The 22,109-nt window shown below is 54.6% G+C and overlaps 1 protein-coding gene across 2 annotated transcripts; it reads left to right on the forward strand.

The window, feature by feature from the left end:
• The first annotated feature begins 1,206 nt into the window (after positions 1-1,206).
• Positions 1,207-18,808, forward strand: LOC132912703 (T-box protein H15-like). Of its 2 annotated transcripts, none has more exons than XM_060970365.1 (6): positions 1,207-2,577; positions 8,321-8,573; positions 10,130-10,403; positions 11,111-11,275; positions 17,273-17,349; positions 17,431-18,808. In XM_060970365.1, exons 1-6 carry the CDS (start codon positions 1,989-1,991, stop codon positions 18,053-18,055), a joined length of 1,983 nt encoding a protein of 660 aa, XP_060826348.1. In that variant the 5' UTR covers positions 1,207-1,988; the 3' UTR covers positions 18,056-18,808. The 2 variants fall into 2 exon arrangements, with proteins under 2 accessions (XP_060826348.1, XP_060826349.1); XM_060970366.1 differs by having other exon boundaries at positions 1,208-2,577; positions 17,443-18,808.
• The last annotated feature ends 3,301 nt before the right edge of the window (positions 18,809-22,109 follow it).

A 22,109-nucleotide genomic window follows, 5' to 3' on the forward strand; every position in this document is an offset into this window, starting at 1 on the left:
TTAAAGCTCCGCCAGTAAAACGATAAATTGCACGACTCGACGGAACCGCGCAAAGAACTAGGGAGCCACGGGGGGGAGGAGAGAAAGGGAGAAGAAGAGCGGTGGCGGAAAGAGAGGGAACGGGGAATGGCAGAACGAAGAGAGGAAAACGGTGGTCCCTGTCAGCAATTGCCCCCTCTCGTAAGAAAAAATGGCAGCTGTTGTGGCTAGATGCCGCGTACCGAACCATAATGCCGTACCACCCTCCTCGCTTACTCGTCCGCACGGAGCTCGCGCGAGAGGGCATTCGGAGCTCGAGGAGAAACGGGAGGCCGACCGTGCCGAAAGTACCAACCTGGACGGGAGAAAAGAGGACGATCGAACGAAGCGGCTCGGCTGCTGAACGAGGAGGAACGATCGGTCGAGGTAAGAGGAACAACGAAGAACCGCAAAAGAGGAGGGAGGCACGTAGGTACGGTTCGCGACGACCACCACCATCTCTGTCGCTGTCGCCGCCGCCGCCGCCGCCGCCGCTGGATCCGCCACCCACCACCACCGCCACCGCCGCCACCACCACCATCACCACCACCACCATCACCACCACCACTACCACCACCACCATCGCAGCCACCGCCACCGTCGCTGCTGCCTCCATCGTCGTAGCTACATAGGATCCTACTATCACCGCTACAAACGACTCTACCAGAGGACCATTACGAGCACCGTTGGCATCACCGGCGTGGGTACTATACTCGTGACGATCGCCGCCACGAGGAGGCTGGTAACGCGATCGGTAACGTTTCAACGACGCGGGAACCAAGGGAAAGGAAGGGAAAGCGTCGAAAGGGGAAGCGGAGGAGCGGAGAGAGCGCGCGAGAAGAAGAGAAAACGCGGTTCGCGGGTGTACGCGCGTGGAAAGACAGCTGGCTGCCGGTTGGCGATCGCGCGCGCGCGCGTCCAGCTCGACACGAAGAAGAAGGACGGAAGCGTTAATAAGGTGGTCGCGAACCTCTCGGCGAATTCCTAGGAGGAGAGAGACTACGGGCGGAGCCGGGTGCTGATCGCTCGGGCGGAGCTTGGCTCGAGGGAACCGCCTACCGAGCTAGGGTCGCCTTTTCTCCCTGTTGAACAGGCCGCCCCATCGTCGTCTCACACCCCGAGAGAGTCGAGTGGCGCGCGTTCTCTCCCGCTACCCCGTGTCTCGCCGCGCGCGTCGCGGACGATCGAGCTCGAGCGAGCCGCGAAGCGCCGGGGGTGGGGGCCGAAACGAGAAGCCGGCCGCCGGTGGCGCGGGTCAGTCTGTCGGGCAACCGGTCGCTCTCTCGTTTCTTGCTCTGTCCGCGCTCTCCGCTCGACTCGACCGCGTTCTCCACGCTCCGAGATTCGATACAAGTCGTCGATATCAAGCGACACGTTCTACTCCGATCGAAATCCAAACTAGAATCGCCCTCCACTTCTCTTCTCCTCGCCTGTACGGGCTAGTGTCGTCGTCGTCGTCATCGTCGTCGTCGTCGTCGTCGTCGTCATTGTCGTCGTCGTCGTCGTCATTATCGTCGTTGTCGTTGTCGTCGTCGTCGTCGTTGTTGTTGTTGTTGTCGTTCCGCGAAGAGTGTGTCGGAACAGTTTGCCCGCCGTTTTTCACACCTGGAGACTCGACGCATCCTGGTGACCGTGGCGATGCGCGCGCCTCGTCGCGCACTTCGACGATCGACTTAACCCCGGTCCGCGAGCACCGAGTCGCGCGAGTCGACGACCCTCGCGAGGCGCGGTTTCTCTCCGTCAAAAACGATCGTCGATTGTTGGCGCTCGATCGGAAGATTCGAACGTTCGATCGCTGGGACGCAGGCGAGGCGACGCGATCGTCGCATCGCCGCCCGGGAGGATGTGGAAAATTTCTGTTGGGTGGATCGGCGGGCAGGTAACGACTGTTTCCGGAGCGAGCCAAAGACCGATCTTCTCTCGATAATAGTTGACAGACGAGCGAGGTTCGAGACGCAGAGCGTGAGGTGATGTTGCTGGAGTCGCGAGGTCTCAGCGGCAGGAAGAGAAACGGATTGACGCTGTCTTCGTTCGGTGGTGGAGGTGGCGGTGGCAGTGGCGGTGGCGGCTGCGGCGGTGGAGGCGGAGGCGGAGGAGGAGGAGGCGGCTGCGGTGCCGGCAGCGAGGAGGACGACGAGGAATCTCGACATCTGTTTCTTGGAAGAAAAATGCAGACCGAGGGTGCCGCCGCCTCCGCGGTTTCCACCGGTTTGTCACCCGGCTGCACGCGCGACGACGGCGACGAGAGTTCCAGCCCTTCGCCCAACAGCAGCCTCTTGAACAATCTCAACAACAACTGCAACTCGAATCGCCAATGCGCCACCGACTTTAGCATCGCGGCCATCATGGCCCGAGATTCTAGGCAGCAGCAGCAGCAACAACAGCAGCAACAACAGACGCAACAGCAATCGCAGACCTCGCCATTGCAGCAGCAGCAGCAGCAGCAGCAACAGCAACAGCAGTCGGTTCAGCAACAAACTCAGCCTCAGCTGCAACAACCTCATCATAATCGGCAGTTGCAGCAACAGGCCGTCGGCGGAGGGAAATTGCATCAACACGGTGAGCTCTTTCCTTCCTCATTCTCGACGTAGAAATCCGATCGTAGCTGTCGCGCGTTATCGGGTCGAGCCACTCACCGCAGTTTTTTCTAAGCTTTGGTTCGGGCAATAAAATCGTTTTTCTTCGCGTTCCATGTACATATGTACGTTAATAATGAAACCACGGTTCTCCGTCTTTTTTCTCAGCGAGCAAAAAAAGGCGACCGACGAAACAGCGATCCTATCGATCGTTGGTTATCGGCTATCGGTTATCGGTTATTCGTGGCCGTTTGGTTGTTGCCGGTTTCTTCGAGCAACCTGCGACGAACGCGAGCGAGAACGGCGACCACGTTGCTGACCACGACTACGATCGCCGTCGAGACAAGTAGCGTTTGTCTTAATCGCGAAGGGCGTTATTTTTGAAAGGTTACCTATCGTGGCAGAGAGGCAGAGAGTGGCAAAGTAAGAGGGAAGGAAGGAGAGAAAGCGGGGAGATAAGAAAAAGACAAGCAAAGTAGAGAACGACGGCGCACTGGTGCGTGGTTAATGAATTATTTAGCGGCGAAGATTGTGAATGAACCGGCATGTAGCCGGGTTTGTGCCCGGGCGCGCGTTAATTCGCCAGGCGAGAAACGGCCGTTTCGCGCAGCCAGGTGAGGTGTCTCATCGGAATTCTGGAAACGATCGTGGCTGCTTTGCTCAGCCAGACGTCCGAACGAGACTCGACGGTGTTTGGTTTCATCATCGCGTATCTTGGACGCCCGCGGCGAATAATCGCCCACGAAGATTCTACGCGGTCGAAATTTACGGTTGGCCACGGTGCAATTCACCCACGGAAACGGACCGTCGTTCCCAAATAAACTTGGGTAAACGGTGCGATGAATCGACCAAACTCTCGTGTGCGTGCACGTGTGTTGGACACGCGCGAATACTCTCCTCCTCTTCCTCCTCCTCCTTCCCCTCCTTCTCCTTTCATGTTCGCCAGCCACCTAGTTCGAATAAATCGCTAATCCCAAACTCAGGAACCTCGTGACTCGTTAACCGGCGACGAATTATGCCTCTCGGAGACTCGCGTTTCCGAGGTAGCGTGTTCCTTCATGTCCGTTGGCGTATGAATTTCGTTCGACCGTTTGAAAGCGTTTCGTTTTGCAAAGTAACGAGACGAACGATACGATGCCGCTTATCGAGCGACGAACGATAGACCGTTGTCGCCGACGTATGCGAACGTCATCCGTAAAAAAGTAATCAGTGACTTGCTCGAGCAACGAGCTTGCATGCCTGCTTGAACGCCTACTTGGACCCCCGTAGCCCTCGCTCGGTGAACGCCAGCCTTGATCCACGACGATCGTCCGGATTTTGTCGTCTCTTCACGACCAAACGCATCCGACAACGAAAGTCAACGATCGATTTCCAGATGGGAACCAGACGACTCGTCGTCTGTGACGCGTAAACGTCGAACCTCGGAACGAAAATCACGCGGCCGATAGACGCTTTATACGCGTCGAATCATCTGCGATTTGGTGGACGCCCACTTGAATCGGTTTACCGTTCGGGCAATCGCCAGGGCTACCGTTGCGCCGGTAGTTACGACATCGCACTCTATTTTCCCGTGTTCTTTCTTTTTCTTTTCTCTTTCCAAGAATCGGTGCTCTTTGTGTCCCAAGTTCGCGACAAACGAGATTTCTTGCCACGATAGATGATAAGTGATAAGCGATATCGATAAGGGAGAACGATTATCGCGTTCCACCGCCGCGCGGATGATTTTTAGTCGGACAAACGCAAAAGATGTCAATTACGATAATTTACAGGGAATACGGTGTTGGAGACGATTCCGGCGCATTTTATAGCACGCGTTAACGATTCAAGACGTATACTGTGTCTCTGCGTGTCGATCTACCCTGTAATCCATCGACGATCGGTTCGCAAGCACGTGGTCCGTTCGAAACGAACGGACGATACGGTCGGCGAAACGAGGCGATACGGTTCGTTCAGCCGGAATATTGCATCGCACGTCGTTGCTCGACTAAAACCTTTTGATCGTTGTGCGTAGTTGTAGTCAGAGGCAAAGCTAGAAAGCACGGAGAAATGACGGTGATTTTCGTTTCGATCGACGTCGCGTCGTTGATTCGAGTTGTTTAGCGACCATGTTAACTGACAGGCTGTCGGTGACGCGGAGTCGATCTTGCCGAATCGTTTCGGTGTTCCGTTGGCGCTGTCTCGAGGCGAGTCCGCGTGTGTGAACCACGTTGTTTGCAAAATACGAGGAGAAAACTTGTCTGTCGGGTGACGAAATTGCTTCGCGTTGCGATAGAAACGAGAGTTTCGAAGGATAGAAGGTCGCGTGGGAATTCCGTCGGACGTGATCCAAAGAGCGCGTACTTCGTCACAACCAGATTAATTTATGTTTCGCGAACAAACAAAATGCTTCTTTTAATTACCTGTCGACAGATTGATCGATTGCCCTGAGTCTCTTTCTCTCTTCCTCTCTTTTTCTCTCTCTCTCTCTTTCTCTCTCTCGATCAGATAGCGCGTAACAGGCTGGCTACACTCGAGAAAACCAAGATACGCGAGTTTTTGAAGAAACACCGAGAATCGAACGCTGTCGCGATAGCTCGCTTTTCGATGAGATCTCCTATCGTGACTCGCGTTTTCGATAATCGAGAAGACCAGAGAGCAATTTGTAGATTTCGTGGATTCGCGACAACCGAACGACCGATAAGAGAGGAAAACCCGTCGATTATCGTTGTCGATACGCGAACTTGGTTGTTTGTTGAGCAATCGCGTCACGTTGATCGCGAGAGCTTTCGTAACGAAGGACAAAGAAAGACAGCGCGATCGATTTCGAGACTCCGCACCTTGATCGAATCGAACGGTGCGATCGATTAAAAATAGCCGGCGGAATACGGAATCGGCGATCCGCGAAGAAAATCGTGGACACGCGGCGTAACGTAGAAATATGGAAAGAGAAGTGTCTGGGTCGCGAGTCGCGAGGCAAGTTTAAAGCTCGATGTTAGCCAGCGGTTTGCGACAAATCGCTGCAGCGGCAACGAGTTGAAAGGACAAGGAGATACGTGTGCACGTATCCTTCTCTCGCGAAGCAGACGACTTTGAAACAAATACCTGGTTTCTCCGTTCTACCAACGCTACCGCAACGGTGTCGTACGGTAAAACGTGGCTCGTCTGGACCGAGCCTAAAACGACGTGGTGGAAAGCGAGGCGAGAAGCGCGTGACGCGCGAACGAAGAAGAAGGCGGGAAGAGCTGAAGTTCTCGTAGATCTCGTGGGAGGACATTAGCAGTGGGACGCGTTTCAATCTGTCCTCCTTTGCGTCTTTGATCCGGCGGCACTGGTGCGCCGTGCACTCGCAACCGTAACTCACTTGACGAGGTCGCTCGTAAACTCGAACGAAACTCGTGCTCAGTCGGCAGACGCGCAGCCACGAACCGTTCTGGCGACTCGTCATCCGTTTCGTCAGTCGTTTAACACCGCCGTTCGCCGTGTCGAATAAAAATACGCGGATGACAGACCACACATCGCGCCAACCTTCTCTGACCGGCCAATTAGCCGCTACGGCCTCGCGAAAATTCCCGTTTAAACAGTTATTCGCGTTTCGCGCGACGACACCTTCGCTACCGCCTACGCCACTTCCGCCATCGTCGCTGCCCTCGTGCCCTCATGTCGCTTCTTTTTGCCCTGCGTGCAACTCGAGTGCCGCTCCGACTTTAGCCTGGGAATGTCGGATCGTCGTTGTCGCGACCACGGTGGAAAATCACCGGCTTTCCCTGCGACTCGAACGACCCTCCCGATCCCTGCCACGCCGGAAGTGTCGTTGATTTTTGTCGCGTCAAGCTCGCTCGCTCGTTCCTTCGCGATGCTACGATAAAGAAACTCGTTGATTTGCAAAAACCGGGCAAGTATGAGCGGGAGAGAGGGAAAAAGAAAATAGACAGAGAGAGAGGGGAGCAAGAGACGCAACGATTGGTTTTTCTCTCCCTTGAGAGCGAGGAGAATCAGCTTAATGAGCGAAAGTAATTTTTAAGCGTGCCGCGTTAAGTGAAATACACGGTTGTAAAGTTATCGACGTAGAAAATCTGCTGCGAAAATAGTTGGCAGAGCGGATAGTGTTTATTGTTAATTTATTCGCGATAACTCGAATTTATCGAGTGTCGGAAGTTAATCGTCCGGCCGATCGAGAGGAATTGTTTGTTAGTCGGTGAAACTCGATTTGATTTGCGTTCGGTCGTCGTTCGATCGATTGGAAAAAACGTCCGAACGAGTGAAACACTCGCGAACGCGTTTCTCTCGTTGCATCGCGAATCGTTCGGAACGGATTTCGCGAACACTCGCCCGCGGGGGGTTTCTTCTATTTTATCAGACGTTTCTTGCCTCTCGAAAGCTCTTGGACGAGCGAGTGTCCTTAACTCTGCACGGTTGTTCCAAAGATGGAGGAAATGGCGGGAGAGCCGCGTTCGATGGCGGCTATCGTTGAAAAAACTCGACTCGCGGGAGAATTTCATCGCCCGGCCGCGACCTAACGAATTTCGGACGTCCTGCAGCTTGGTCGTAACGAGCGGTTTGCGATCGAACGACCCCTCGGGATCGAACGCGTTTACGCGCGCCGTTTTAGGCGATGGCACGCTATCCAATTTCCGAAATTGCAATCGGCAAGAGACAAATTGAAAACCGATGCGAGAGAGAGGTATCTGTGCGCGAGGGCAAACAAGAGCGTTCGTCGCCGTTTTACCTTGGCCGGAAAGATTGTAATTTCACGAACCGCTGCCACTTGGTCGGCATTGGTCGGGATAATAACGTTAAACTAAAGTAACCTCCGTCGTAAGTGGATAATTATCCTTTAGCAGCCGCTACCGCGGCGTCGTTATTGTCTCGGCCGGGAAGACGCTCTAACGAATGCCGAGGGAGACGAAGAGAGGAAGAGAGAAAAAGTGGGAGAATGAACCGCGCGCGTTCGATTACACCGGTCTAGAGCCTATCGGCGTCGTGCAAAACACGGAACGAACGATCCTTGAAAATCGCAAACTATCGATTAATTATAGGAACGCGCGCGCGGTAGATTGCGATCTGCTGTCGCTTTCGGGTTATTCGTGGTATAGATGGTTGGCTGGTTCGCCGATATGTTGGATGGTTGCGACGCGCGGCTCGAGAATTCGGTCGACCGATCGAGTGGGTCGCGTGATTGCGTTTACGCAACTGCGAAACCGACGATCGAGACGACTACTAATTATCGAGAGAATGAGTGTCATTGTGTCGCGGAACACGATTCTCGCAACAACAGACGGTGGATGCCTCGTGGCGGTTCGCATCACTCCGCGCCTTACCCCACCTCGTCGCATCGCGACGCAAGACATTAGCTACGAATTACTACTTGGGATAACGGCAATTTTCTTTCGCGGTGCCTGCTTTAGCCGCAAAACGTGTTCGTGGTTGTTCGTGACCCACGCTGCAGCTGGGAACCTTTCCATGTACACGGAGGGAGAGGCGCGAGATTATCCGCATCCGAGTCGAGGTTTCTATATGCCTGTTGCCGATAGCCACGATGCAACCGATTAATCAATTATCCGTCGTCGTAGCTAACGCCTTTTTATTAGCTCGACCCGTGCACGGTATCTCGATCTACATGCGTTTCTTTCATCGACAAACGATTCGATCGGTTTTCCCTTTCCGATTGTCGCGGTAATTTCATTCTCTCTTTCGATCCGTGGCAAACTTTAAACCTACATCTTCATTATCCCTCGCGTGCTTTTCAGAAAGGGAACCGAGCGTTTCTGGAGTGGTCCGCGGCGCTCCACCGATTCAGGAGGCGATCGTCGCGGAAGACGATCCAGAGACGGATGACGCCGGAAGCACCAGCGGCAAAGCAGCTTCACCCGTGAATCCTCTCCTTCAGGAACGGTCCAACTGCGAAGAGCTTAGGCACGTGGTGTGTCACCTCGAGACGAAAGACTTATGGGATAAATTCAACGAACTAGGCACCGAGATGATCATCACGAAAACTGGCAGGTAAGGTTCCCGATTTGCGTCTCTCTGGAGAAGACGAACGGAAAACCAATTCAAATATTCGCGTAAAGACGATGTCGGGCGCGGCGTGTAAGCGGTCTTGATTAAATGGTTTCCCCCGATTACGATTATCGCCGATCTACGGTACGTGACGAACTGGCGGGCGTGTAAAATTGGACGAAGAACGCGATCGAACAGTCGGCAAACGTCGAGACGACGTTATCGAGAGACGACGAGAGAAGAAGAGGACGATGGGGAGGGAGGCGAATACCGGAGAAAGGACGAGAGCGACGCGACGCGGCGGACGCGCGCCTAATTGCCCGCCACGACGGCAACATCCGTGCTGCTGCTGTTGCTGCTCCCGCTCCTTCTCGTTGTTCGCTGACTCCCAAAGGGGTTCCACTACCCTACTGCGCGTTTACTCGCGCGTTGGTAATTAGATCTGCGCCGCGATGTTGCTCGTCGCACCCTCCACCCGCGTCAACTTATCGTCCCTCACCCGTTCGACTTTCTACCACGCCACCCTCCACCGCCTTCGCCTCCGCTCCTCTGTCTCTGTCTCCGTCTCTGTCTCTGCCTCCGCCTCTGCCTCCGCCTTTGCCTCCTCCGCCTTTGCCACCGCTTCCGCCTCCGCCTCTGCCTCCGCCTTCTACGTCGTATCCCGGTCCTTACCCTCTCTCCCTCGTTTCCCGTTATTTGCAGAGACTTAAAGGACAAAGCTCGAGAGACCTTCCCCTTCGTTCCTCTCGGCCAGAAAATTCTCCCTTCTCGCACGACCGTGTCCTTAGACCCCTGTCTTCGAAGCGCGGCACCGGCGTTTCCAAGCAGCAGCTCGGGTGTCGCGTTCGCCAAGTGGGCGTGAACGTTTCCGAAGGAGGAAATTTGCCAAGCTTTTCGAGAAGTTTTAACGACGACGGCGACCCGTCGACGAAAGAATCGTCGCCGTGGTTTCGATCGACGCGAGAAACAGGGTGGAGGGCGTGGGAGCGGGTCTGGTAAGGAAAAGCGACGTCCCGGGATGAGAGGAAGTCGGGGGTTAGAGGTTCGATCGTGGGTGAGGAGGTCGTGTACAGGGGGTAGGCAGAAGGTGGAATCGAAGAGGCTAGCTTCTCTCGCGAGGCGAGTTCAATTCATTAACAAAGGACGGGTTGATAAATAAAAGCATTACTCACGCTCGTGGCGCTGGCGGGATGAATGCATACCGAGTCGACAAGGACCGAGGAGAAGACGTAGATAAGATCGGCGGGTGTCCCCGCGTTTTAGTGGTCGAGCAGCGGGGGGCCCGACACGGTATTAATGTTTGGCCTCCGAGGCAAAACATTCACGCCAGGCTTCATCCTCTGCCCCCTCGATTCTGACCCTCCGCCCCCTCTGCCTGCTGGTTCTTCTGGTACCCAGCGAACCTGCCACCACCTCGGTGTCCGCTTCGGTGTTGGCGCGTTAACCCTGAAATCGGCGTGGACGGTTTTCGACCACCGATAATCCTCTCTCTTTCTCTCTCTCTCTCTCTCTCTCTCTATCTCTATCTGTCTCTTGCTCAGCTATCGTTTATTTCGCAGGAGAATGTTTCCAACGTGCAGAGTGTCGTTCAACGGATTGAAGGCGGATAGTCGATACGCGGTTCTGATGGACATCGTTCCTGTGGATAACAAGAGGTATCGATACGCGTATCACAGGAGCTCTTGGCTGGTAGCTGGGAAGGCCGATCCTCCGGCGCCCGCTCGTCTCTACGTGCACCCGGACTCACCTTTTACGGGCGAGCAGCTTCGAAAGCAAGTCGTCTCGTTCGAAAAAGTGAAGCTTACCAACAACGACATGGATAGGCACGGCCACGTGAGTAGCTTTGCGGCAAGCCCAAGCTCGTAGTTCGATCGATCAGTATTTGTTTTCGTTTGCGATTCGTTTCGATTCGTTTCGTCCGATTCGCGGGAGAACGAGAACGCATCTAACGCGTCGCTTCGGTCGGTGGGTTCGTGGCAGTATCGTGGCCTGGTATTCGATTTCTCTCCGACAACGACAGCGGCAGCGGCAGCGGCAGCCAGCAGCGGACTCCTTAATTCATCGGATGACTGACGTAAATAGGAACCCCGATCGTGGCTACGGTTCTTCACGGTACTCATTTTGTATTCAGGATGTTACACGGTGCCGGACGAAGGCAAAGTGATTCTTTTGAATGGTAAGCGGGGAACGTTCGAGACCAGCAAAGTGCTCCTAATTCATACGCTTTTTCTCCCGTCGAGATCCTCTCGTATCGTCCATCTATCGTTTCCCGAGGCGATAGACGAATCGAAGAAGGTCGAGAGACGAAGAACGGGACGGACCGGGGGCGAACTCGAGAAACGCGACGAATCGGTGCACCGAATACGGTCGAATCGATGCCAGTCGAGGGGGGGTGAGACGCAACGTTCGCGAAGATTACGCGATGGTAGTGGTAACAGACTCTCGTTCGATTTAAACGCGGTACGATCGTTTATTTTCAAACGCGTCGATAAAGATACCACGCGCTGCGAATCTTCTGACCGACTCGTAACGATTTCCAGCTGGTGTTGAACTCGATGCACAAATATCAACCGAGGATTCACCTGGTGAAGCGACCGGAGTCGGGCACCGCCAAGCCGATAACAGACCTCGAAAAGGAACCTCACAAGACCTTCATATTCCCAGAGGCGATATTCACCGCTGTCACCGCCTATCAGAATCAACTCGTAAGTCTCGCTTTGTTTCTCGCTACCGTTACACGCTTTTATTCGTTCCACCTTCCTTCCCCAGTTCCCTTTCTCCTCCTTTTTTCCCTTTTTTATCCTTGCTTTCTCTCCTTGGCCCTTTTCGCTTTTTTCTCACGCGATTCTCGACGCGTCGGTCGAGATCTGCCCTGCCGCGCTACGCCGCGCCACGCCGTGACGCATCGCGCGTCTTCCACGTGCCCCCGGGAACGGTGCTCTCTCTCTTTCTCTCTCTCTCTCTCTCTCTCTTTCTCTCGCTCTTTTTCTCTTTCGCCTGCTCGTCGCTCGGCCCTTCGCTTCGGATAATCGTTTCCTCTCCACCGATTGAAACGTACAAATTGTCGTACCCCCGGGCTGCCACATTTTCTTCTCGCAGTCAGCGGATTCGGTCGCCATCGCGAATTTTCGACTTGCCTGCGCGACATTTAAATTAACGGTGAGCGCGGGACGTTCCAGTGACTCCAGGCGGTGGTTTTCCGCTTTGAATTGTTAGCGGACGTTCGCGTTGGAACGCGACGACTTAGCCGAAGCCCGGTCGTACATTTAACCTCGCGACGATTCTTCTTGCGCGCGTCCAACTACGGATTCCTTGGTTCGGAGCGCGAGAAGGGCGACAGCGCAATCGTATTTTACGATAGTCGTTTAGCAGCGACCGCCTGGTGTGTGGTCTGACTCGCGGTCGTTCGCATTCCACGGGCGTCGCGATGCCCGCGGCACGACGCGAGATCCGATTTTCGAGCCAGGAGAGACGCGCGACGTCTATTCTCTCCTCTTCCATTTCTCTTCGAACGACACGATCGGAATCCTCCGCCTGTTTCTGTTCCTTCCAAACTAACCAGAATCATCGTTGTCGTTATCGTCGTCGTAGTTGTCGGAGCAACGCGGCCTTCGAACAACGCGCCAGACGAAAGACGGAGCAAAGTCGCAAACCGTACGTTCTGCGATTACTTAGATTCGAGCATCTCCGCGTGGTTTGCCTCTAATAAAGGGAGAAAAGTGCAAGATCCGCGAGAGCTGCGGTCGTTTCGACGAAGAGAGAGAAGGAGGAAACCGAGGCAATCGAGCGGCTTCAAAGCGCTAACGGGTGGTCCGCGTTGGACGACCCACCCTCGTCGTCCGCGACAACCACGAGAACGTCGGAGCCGTTGATGACGATGATGAGGTGCGAAGAGATGCCCCGGCAATTACCTCGACCCGGCTCTCCTTCCCTTTCCTTTCCTTTCCTTTCCTTTCCTTCCGACCCCTTCCCCCTCCTACGTCCAATTTCCAACGTCCGTTCCCACTGTTCTCCTCGGCCTCGCACGCTCTTCTTCGTAACTCTCTTTTTCCTATCTCCGGCGTCCTTTGTCCTCGCTTCTGGTCGTTATCACCGTGTTCGAGCGCGCTCTTCACCGTCTCAGCCGCAACGACGAAGGCAAAAGCGAAGGCGGAGATTCGCGGTCGCGATCGCCGCTCGATACTTCCGATCGCGTGTTACGAGAAAAAAAGCGAAGCGGTGGAGCGAGGACAAGAGGATTTCCGTGGCGTAGAGACATTGGCTCGTTTAGCCGGCCGTCGCGCCGCGCTGTCTCGAAATTGATTCGTCGCGGTTCGCGGCTCTCCCATCGGTCGGTCGGTCGGTCGTCGTTATCGTGCTCTCCGTGTTGTCTTTCGTCTTGTTCGCTGGCTCCGTTGCTCTTCTCGTGCTCGTCATCGTCGAGGGGTAGGCTCGTTTAGCAGGGACCAACTTTTTTTTCCCTGCCAGCCACTTCCCGTGTACGAACTACGTATCGTTGCGGACGGTTTTTGTCTTCCTCTTGTCTTTCCGAGCCGACTCTTTCTCGTAACGACCTCTAACACCGACTCGATTCGTCTTTCTCGCTCGCACGCGTCATAATTCATAACCTAACTGCCGTTCTTCTTCCCTCTGGCCACGCTCGCCGTTGGTATTCCTCTCCATCCGTTCTGCCGGCTCCTTATCGCCAGCTGATGTCTCCTCGCCTTCTCTCGTTCGCTGCCTCTTCTCTTTCGCTCGGGACTCGGCCTCCCCGCTCTCCGCGACCCATCTTCTGTTCCGCTCCTAATCGTCCCGCTCGTGGTGGTCGTCGTGGACGGGCCGTCGTTATCCAAAGTCGACGTTTACGCTTCTGGAATAGATGCGTAGATACATAAGTATGTAAATACTTACTACCGTATAGCTACGGGCAGGCTGCCACGTTCCACGCACTGTTCGAAGCTTTCCTTGCTCGGGCACCATTGGAATTATCGGTTCGAATCGGCTGCGGTTCTCCGATTTCGTTGGATGTTAGGACGAAGATAACGACGTTGGCTCGAGAGATAACGTTCGTCGGCAGCGTAAGAAACTCTACCGGGGAGTAGGACTCGAAGAGAGACGCTAGTTAAACGTATTCGTCGTGTTTCGTTTAACGATTTCGGAGTTTGTAGAGATAATGGAGAAAAACAACGACGTATCGCCGGAAGGTGTTTTAAGATAAACGCGGTTTCAACGCGGTGCCTCGTAATAATTGCGGAGTAATCGTGATCGCGATCATCGCAGTGGAAAATTCTCGTGGTAATAAATCGCGCGTCGCTATCTTTTTATACCTTGTGCCTCTATACTTTGGCTAATTAGCTGCTCGACGCTGAAACGACGGGCAACTGCCTGCTAAGTCGTTTCACGTTTCGTGAATTCCGAGAAAAACCGTGAAAAAAGCGAAGACGCGGAAAGAAACGAAACGAAGAAGGAAAGGGAACGAAGCGAGAAGTAAGGACGCGCTAACGTAAAAAGAAGACGGGACCGAGCGCGTCGCGGAACAAGGTAGAGCGGGTGCAAAAGCAGAAGCAGAAGAAGGTGGAGAAGAGGAGGAAACAGCGAAGGAGATGAAGAGGAGATGAAAGAAAAGAAAGGGAAGAAGGAGGAGGAGGAAGAAGAGGAAGAAGAGGAAGAAGAAGAAGAAGAAGAAGAAGAAGAAGAAGCAGTCGATGGTTTTAGTGGCTGCAGGCGTCGGCGTCGGCATGCACGAACGAAAGAAAACATAAATAATCGCGTTCAAATGAGACAGAGGCGGCAGAGAGGAAGAGGAGGAGGCCCCTCTGGAAACCACACACGGCGGCTGTACGCGTTGGCGGCTGGTCGGTTGGCACACACGCGTGTACTTACTTACGGCCACCGGGACACACACGGCCACGCTTCGATTTCGTCGTGCGCGCGTCGAACGCCAAACCACGAACATTTCGTTTCGTTCGCGAAGTTTGTTCGCGACAACGCGAATTCTCGACGAGACGCCGCGCCGTGAAGAAGATAGAGAACGCCAGGAACAGAAAGAAAGAGCCAGAGAGAGAGAGAGAGAGAGCGAAAGAAAGAGTAAGTTTAGGGAGCATGACAGCGCGCAACCGGCACTAAATAGCGGTCGTGGTGCGCGTCGAGCTTCCAAGCCGAGCGAGCGCGGGACCCCTTCTTCGATGAGCGCGTCTCTATTAAATCTATTATTAGTAGCGGACCGGGTGCGAAAGCATCCCTTTCAATTACCTACGGCTTCATTTTGCGGAGCTTCTGTGGAGGGAGCGACCGAAGCAGAATCGGACCATGTAGCGAGGGAATACTCCTCTACCTCTCTCTTTCTTTGCCTCTCTTTCTCTTCGGTCGAAACGCGAAAAAATTCATATGTTTGAACGATCGATCCATGCTGGCGTTAGCAGATCGAATCGCGTTCTTTCGGCTCTAGCGGACTAGCGCTTTCGTGAATGGAAACGGTCGAAACTCCCCCGAGTCCGAAGAACCGATCGGTCCCAACAGAGAGCAACGCAAGCCCGTTCACCGCGTTCGCAAATTCTCTCTCAATTTTCATCGGCGCTTCGCAGCTGGACGTAATTGGCTACCTGTCGTTCGATGAACAAACGTTGTTCGATCGGTCCTCGAGCTACCGACTACGATCGAACCGCGCCTTTGTTCAGCTTTCGTTGAAAATTATGTACTTCGTGTCATGAAAACCGCGCCCCTTTCTTTCCTTCCTTAGCCCAGCCGAGTACGAGGTTTACGCTCGCGAATATCGCGTGACGGATCGCCGTGGACTTTGTTTCGTGCATCGTCGATCGCGTCGGCCCGTCGTTGGCAGCGGCGAATTCGCGAGTCGGTCCTGCAGAATCGCACGGCGATCCGACGAAACCAGGGGGCAACGACCTTCGCTCGCGCATCGACCGATACCGGCGACGACAAAAATCTCCGGTATTTTTTTCGCGATTCCCGCTATCCCGGCCGATATAGAGTAAAATATCTGGCAGGAGGGTGCGCCGCTGGCTGCTACGATTTATACGTTCCGACGATGGTTTGGCATCGAGAGAGCGAGGAAATATATCATGGCGTAGCACTCGCCGCGCGTCCACCGTGGACGCTGTAAATCGGTCTGGGAAGTGGTCCAACCGTTTGGTCGGATCGTGTCAGTGAAATCGTATAACTTGATCACCGTTCGCCGGGATAGCCGCGCGTACGATCGATCAGCGAATTTCGTTTTTCATCCGGATAAAGCGCGAAATCATCGTGGCCTCGCATTCCTTGGAAACTGGCGTTCGGTGTCGGTGTCGATAGACGGACGCAGGCGAAAAGCGGTGGCCGCGCGGCGCGCGCCTCTCGATTTGCCTGAAAGGAGAAGGCGTAGCCGCGTGCGCGTCGAGTTGCTAAATTAATCGGTGCTCGTCGCGAGACCGCCGACGCGATAGACGCGTGGCGGCGAGTCCAGTCCGTCACCGGTTCGAATCCGGCAAAAGGAGCTGCACGATATCAAAGCGAACGGTTCGCGCAAAGTAGCGGCCGCGCTGGTCGATTTCAAAGATAGGCGTATGGTCGCGAGGCGAGTGAACTATAGCTGCCCGGCTGATCGTAAAACGAACACAGCCGAAAGAGAACGACGCCGCGCGGAGACCGAAGCGGAACGACGCGCGCGGTCCAAGTAAGTAGCTAGACGACGAGGACGACGCTGACGGCGGAGGTGGGCCAGATGTTTGGCTAATGATGTCAGCGGAATCGTAACTAAAACCGAGGCAGCTCCGGGCTTAGCGCGGCTTAGCCTCGGCTTTGAACGAAAGAGTCTTATTACCAGGCTGCACGTGCTGCTCCTGAGCGCGAAACCGTAGGGTAATTGGACCACCCACTCGACACCGACTCTAGTTCCCGACCCTCTCTCTCTTTCCCTCTCTATTTCTCTCTCTCTCTCTCTCGCTCACAAACACGCGCGGATGCTTGCTCTCTCTTAGATCCCGCCTCTCTCTCTCTCTCTCTCTCTCTTCCAACCTTTCCATCTCGACCTTCCCTTCCGAGGGATTTTCGGAGAGAAACGAACGAGGACGAGTCGAAGGACGGTTTTTTTCGTCGAAAGCGAAAAAGCAAGTCGGCCGCCCCGCGAAATCATACCGTTTTCCTTTTTCGAACGCGACCGATCGTTTCGGTATTTGGATACGACAGAGGTGCGGGAAAGAGGAAGCTTTCGTCCGTCGAGGGTTTACGGAAGCGTTAGACGGGAAGAATCTCGTCACCCCGAGCTAATTCGACTTTGACCGATGCCACCTGCTCCGTCCGCATCGTGGGTGGCCGAACGGCGGCGGTAACGCGAAACGGCCGAACGCTGCCCTCGCGAAGACCAGTTGGGGTAGATTTCTAGTTGCCAACTTTCTCCAGCGAATTTCGAAAGATCGCGAACCCGAATGACCGCGTCTCGTTCTCGCTGTCACCGTGATCCTTCGTTCACCGGTTCTGTCCCTTCTCCTATCTGGAATGCAACGCCGCGTCCTTTTTCCCGGCTTCTTCTAATTTTACGAGCCGTTGATTCTCGATCGATGGAACGAACCGTTTCGAAACGGTCGACCGTTTTCCGATACGCGTCGTTGGCGGCCGGCGATGACGTAACTTCCGATTGGAGAAAAGTCGTCGTAGTCCGTGGTAACGAGATGGGGAAATCGACGGCGGCTGACTAAAATCGACGACCAAGATTGACTTTTCTGTTTCAGATCACGAAGCTCAAGATCGACAGCAATCCGTTCGCTAAGGGGTTTCGGGACTCGTCTCGTCTAACCGATTTCGAGAGGTAAATCTTAGGAACGTGTTTACGGACGCGGCGCGACGAACTCTAATCGCCGCGAGAGCGAATACGCGCGTAATCGAGCAGCTTCCCTTTCAGGGAGACGATGGAGTCGATGCTGGCCGAACAGCAATCGCTGAGGTTTTCCCATCGGCTTCCGTTCGAGATGGATCAACTTCAGGCCGGAGCGGTGGCTAACCTCAACCTGGACGAGAAGACGGCGTGGGCAGCGCGATCGCAGATGCTGCTTCGGGCCGCGGCGGCGGTCGCGGTCAGCCCGTACGCTCAGCTGATCGGGCCCGCTGCTCTCGTCTATCCCGGCGCCTCGTCCGCCGGCACCAGCCATCAGCAGCAACAGCAGCAGCAACAACAACAGCAACAGCTCAGCCATCTGTGGTGGGCTTCGTCGATCGGGCCGACGCTGTTCGCGGCCGCGCATCACCAGCAACAGCAGCAACAACAACAACAACAACAACAGCAGCTGGCAGGGTCTAGCACGCAGAGTCCGAGCACGGGGCCAGCGGCACCTCGACCTCTCTATCCATCGGCCTTGGCTCTGGCGCACCATCGTTTCTCCCCGTACCACCTGGCCACCGCCCCCAAGTCCTCCACCCCGGTCGGGCCATCGCTCTCTCCCTCGCCCTCGCGTAGAGCGACACCTTCTCCGACAGACAGTCTCGGAAGAGACGCCCAGGATATGTCGCCGTCGTAGTCGACGTCTTCCTCTCGGCGCCGCCGTATCTCGCGCGCGCGCGCGCTCTTCCACGACCTCGGGACCACTCGACTTCTCCCCGCACGAGACCCGCTGCCACGCTTCTCGTCGTTCTTTCCGTGTGTCTGATCCTCACCGGGAATCGTCACTGGCAACAACCACGTCGTCGCAGAATTTGCGTTTTCGATCGGAGCAACGTAACGGGAAGAAGCGGAAGAAAAAGAAGAGGAAGAAGAAGAAGAAGACGAAGACGTAGACGAAAACGAAGACGAAGACGAAGACGAAGACGAAGCACTGTATATACGGTACGGTCGTTGTTGGATCCCCTGGCCGCACGTATGTGCATTCTTAAGCGATCAATCGTATGACGACCTTTACTGTATATAGCTATACATATATACGTACGAATTCACGAGACCTAGGTAATATCGACTTCGTTCGTGTAACATAAGTTGTATATTTCGTATCACGACTTATCGTTATCGTTATCGTTATTTATGTTCCAAATCCGTACTCGACGTGGAGAAACGCAGAGCGGAACGTTGCGCGTTCGTGTCCGAAAAGAACGCGCTCTGCGTCTTTTCCACGCAAAATAGCTTAAGCGACGATTCATTGTCGCCGGTATCGGCGATTAGCGTTAGCATAGAGCGTTATATCGTTGATGCTTGTGTTGTGAAAATGCATAAAATATCGCTGTGCAAGCTGTTCCCTTGTAAATAAACCCTAATAAACTCTTGTACCAAGCCTACAGCAGCAACTACCAACTATCAACTACCAGCAGCTACTTATTCGTTCCGCTCCTATCTCCATCCGGACCCGGTTTCTTCGCTCCAAAGCGTGGCAACGACGAATTGCCACGCAGCACCGCGTCTACCGAAGTATCGATCCGTCGCCTCGGTAATGACACACGAGTTGTACCGTTCAACTCCTCCCTTCCGGTGAAAACGGAATTTTTCCTCGAACGAAGCTGGTTTCCTGGTTCGTCGAGAGATGGTCGCCAGATCGCCGAGATACTGGCGGCACGCGCGGTCATCGAGAGGGAATCCGACGGATTCCACAGGATAGGCGATTTCAATTCCCTCGGTTAACCGAGTAACGGGGATCGTAGGATGGCCGGACAAAGCGCCGGATTTGTCCCTCGAACCTCTCGACGACGCGCCTTGGAAATTTGAATCCACGGGATCGCCGAAGAAAGTGACTCGACTAGCACGAGAGATTATCGTCGGTCGATCTGTCCGTTCGAGAGGTGCGGAAAAGAAAGGCGTCCGGGCGAGAAATCTTTCTGGCAAGAGGAGGCGGCATACATATCGCCGCGAATCGGAGGCGAGCACCGTTGTGGCGTTTTAATGCGAAACGAAGGCATTATAAAGCCATTAACCGTTGAACGAGTCGGCTCGACTCTGGCCGACACAGGTCGAGGCCGGTTGCGTGCGAATGCGCGCATCGACGCTCTTTATTTGAATACACAAAACATTAACGGCTCTGCTCGGACGCTCACCCTCTTCTCCAGCCATAGAGAGAGAGACGACTTTGCTTGTCCGGGACAAGAAACACCGCCGAACCTTCTTCACCGAGTTTTTCCTATCCTATCGTATCCTTCGACCGTATCGCACCTCGAACTCGCCCTTTTTCCTTTTACTTTTCATTCCTTAACGCTAGTCGCGCACGCTTTTAACAACAATCTGCTAGTACGGTTCGAGACGAACGTTCGAGATCAGCGAACGCGTCGAATCGTCGATTATCCTCGTGGAAACGACGAAGGCGAGGCGAAAGAGTACAAAATCGAGAAAGAGAGAGAGAGAGAGAGAGAGGAAGAGGGAAAAATCTGTAAAAGAGAAAGAGCAACGTAGACGATGATAGCCGTATAGCGTATTTTTCTCTTTTCACTTTACTCGTTCTCATTCTTGTTTTTTGCTCTCGTTTTTGTCCCTCTTCTTCTTCCTTTTCTACTGGCTCTCGCAAGTCGACGCGGTGGAACGCCCACTTCCTGACCGATCCTTGGCCACTTCATTCCGCGCGTTTCGGGACCGAAAGCCGGCGAAAAACGCGTACCAGTGTGCGTGTCTAACGAAGTCAACGAGGGAACGAAGAAAAGGCAAAAGCGCGCGCGTCGCCGACGATGACGGAGAAACGAGCGAGAGAAGGAGACTTGGCTCGCCTAATTTGCTCGGTAATGTCCCGCCGGGAATTAACGAGCGGGACTAGGACGGGGAGAGGGGCAGCCGGTAGCACCTAGCCGACATTAATTATGTCCGCTGCCACAGGTGCCAACAACTCGATTATCAGATCTCGATCGGATCCCGATCGCTCGTTTAGATTACGCTGCCTGCCGCGGACCGTCCTTCTCCACCTTCGTCTCCTCCTTCTCACCCTCTCCTTTTCTTCGCCTTTCAGCTTTTCCTCGCGCTTTTTCCACGACTCTGAACGCTGCACGTTTCGTCTCTTTCACTCAACGGCGGACGTCGGAAGAGAGACGTGTTTCTGAACGAATCCATCGTTCCGCGTTGGACGAAACGCAGTTATCGTTGGGAAAAAGTGGGATCGCGAAGGGAAGTGGAGGGAGAGAGTCGGAGGGCGATGGTCGAAGCGATCGTTAGATTCCGTTTCCGTCTAAAAATTGCCGCGGTCGAGGTTTGGCGGTGGTGTCGGTGGCGGTGGCGGCGGCGGCGGCAGTAGGGGTAAAAAAGGGCTTGCCGCGAAATAAAATGGCGGTGGCGAGGATGGCACCGGTATCGATTGGCTCTCGAAAAGCGGCGGTAGCGTAGGTACGCGCGGTTGCACGTAGGTGCGAACCACAGGGCATCGTTTCGCGTGGGTGGCTCCGGAACAGTGCGGTAGCTGGCTCGGGCAGCCCGTGCCTCCGAATTGGCCGCTCGTTGCCGGCGTGCTGCGCTGCGCGCTCGCCGAAGCGCCTATTAATTCATCGAATTAATTTGCCAATGCGCTGCCAACGACCGTGCCGGGGATACGGGGCCTGGGGTGTATTCGCCATCCCCGATAGCAAAGTCCCCGCTGCACGTTCTCCTCCGATCGCGGCAAAATTTTCCCGATGCTCCCGTCGAAATTCAATCTTCTGTGCGTTCTCTTCGATTCGATGTCAAGATCTTTCTGCTCTCGATCTTTCAACGATCGAGCTACATGCTTATATTCGTTGGCGAGATTAGCGAACGTCGCGCGGTAGGTCGTGTACGCGAACGAACGAACGAGCGAGCGAATAGAGCTGCCTCTGTCCGAGAGGAACGCGCGAACCGCGAAGAAAGCGAGAAAGGGACAAAGAGAGAGAGAGGAAGCAGCGCCGGCTCGTATTTCGCCCTTCGAGGATTCGGTTTTCTTTTGTCCCGTGGTTCTTGGTTGGGTGGCACGCCACTCTCCGGGCAGACGGCCCTTCTCCAGGCCCCTAGCTCGAATGTCGCTTAAGTCCGATCTAACGAGATTCTTCGTTTCCCGTCCTCGCCTTGCGGATCGAACTCGGCTACGAGAAGTTGGGTCGACCGACGAAATTCCCGCGACTCGTTGCGATTCATCGCGATTTCATCCCTGTCGTCAGAAAAGGTCCGGTAGTCGGACGAGCCGGGCTGATGTTTTTCTTCGACTTTTCAACGACCGGTTTACTCACACGAGAAAGACCTCTTGACTTTAGTAGTGATCGATCGCGATCGAACTGGTCTTTCGGTGCACGACACATTAGAGAATTCCGAAGGATATTTGAAAAAGGCAAACGTCAAAGTCAATCGGATCGATCGACGACAATAGGCATCGTTTCGCGGTTAGGCTTGTCTAAATATTTGGAATCGACTTCGATTTGGGTGTCACTGAGGAAAATGCACGACGACGAGTCCGTGACGAAACGCTCGACTGCAGGTGGTCTACAGATGCCAGGGGATTACGGGGTTTATCCCCCAGCGGGATATCGATCCTATTGTAGCTTGGCTAGGAAGCGAGCGAGTGAAGCAAAGCGGAGTCGAGTTGTCTCGCGCGTCGATGCGGCCGAGATACGTATTCTCCGAATCTTCGTCCACCCTCTCCCTTTGCAACCTCGGTATGCTGGTACACA

Source organism: Bombus pascuorum, chromosome 12, assembly GCF_905332965.1.
Source record: "Bombus pascuorum chromosome 12, iyBomPasc1.1, whole genome shotgun sequence".
NCBI classification, from domain to species: domain Eukaryota; kingdom Metazoa; phylum Arthropoda; class Insecta; order Hymenoptera; family Apidae; genus Bombus; species Bombus pascuorum.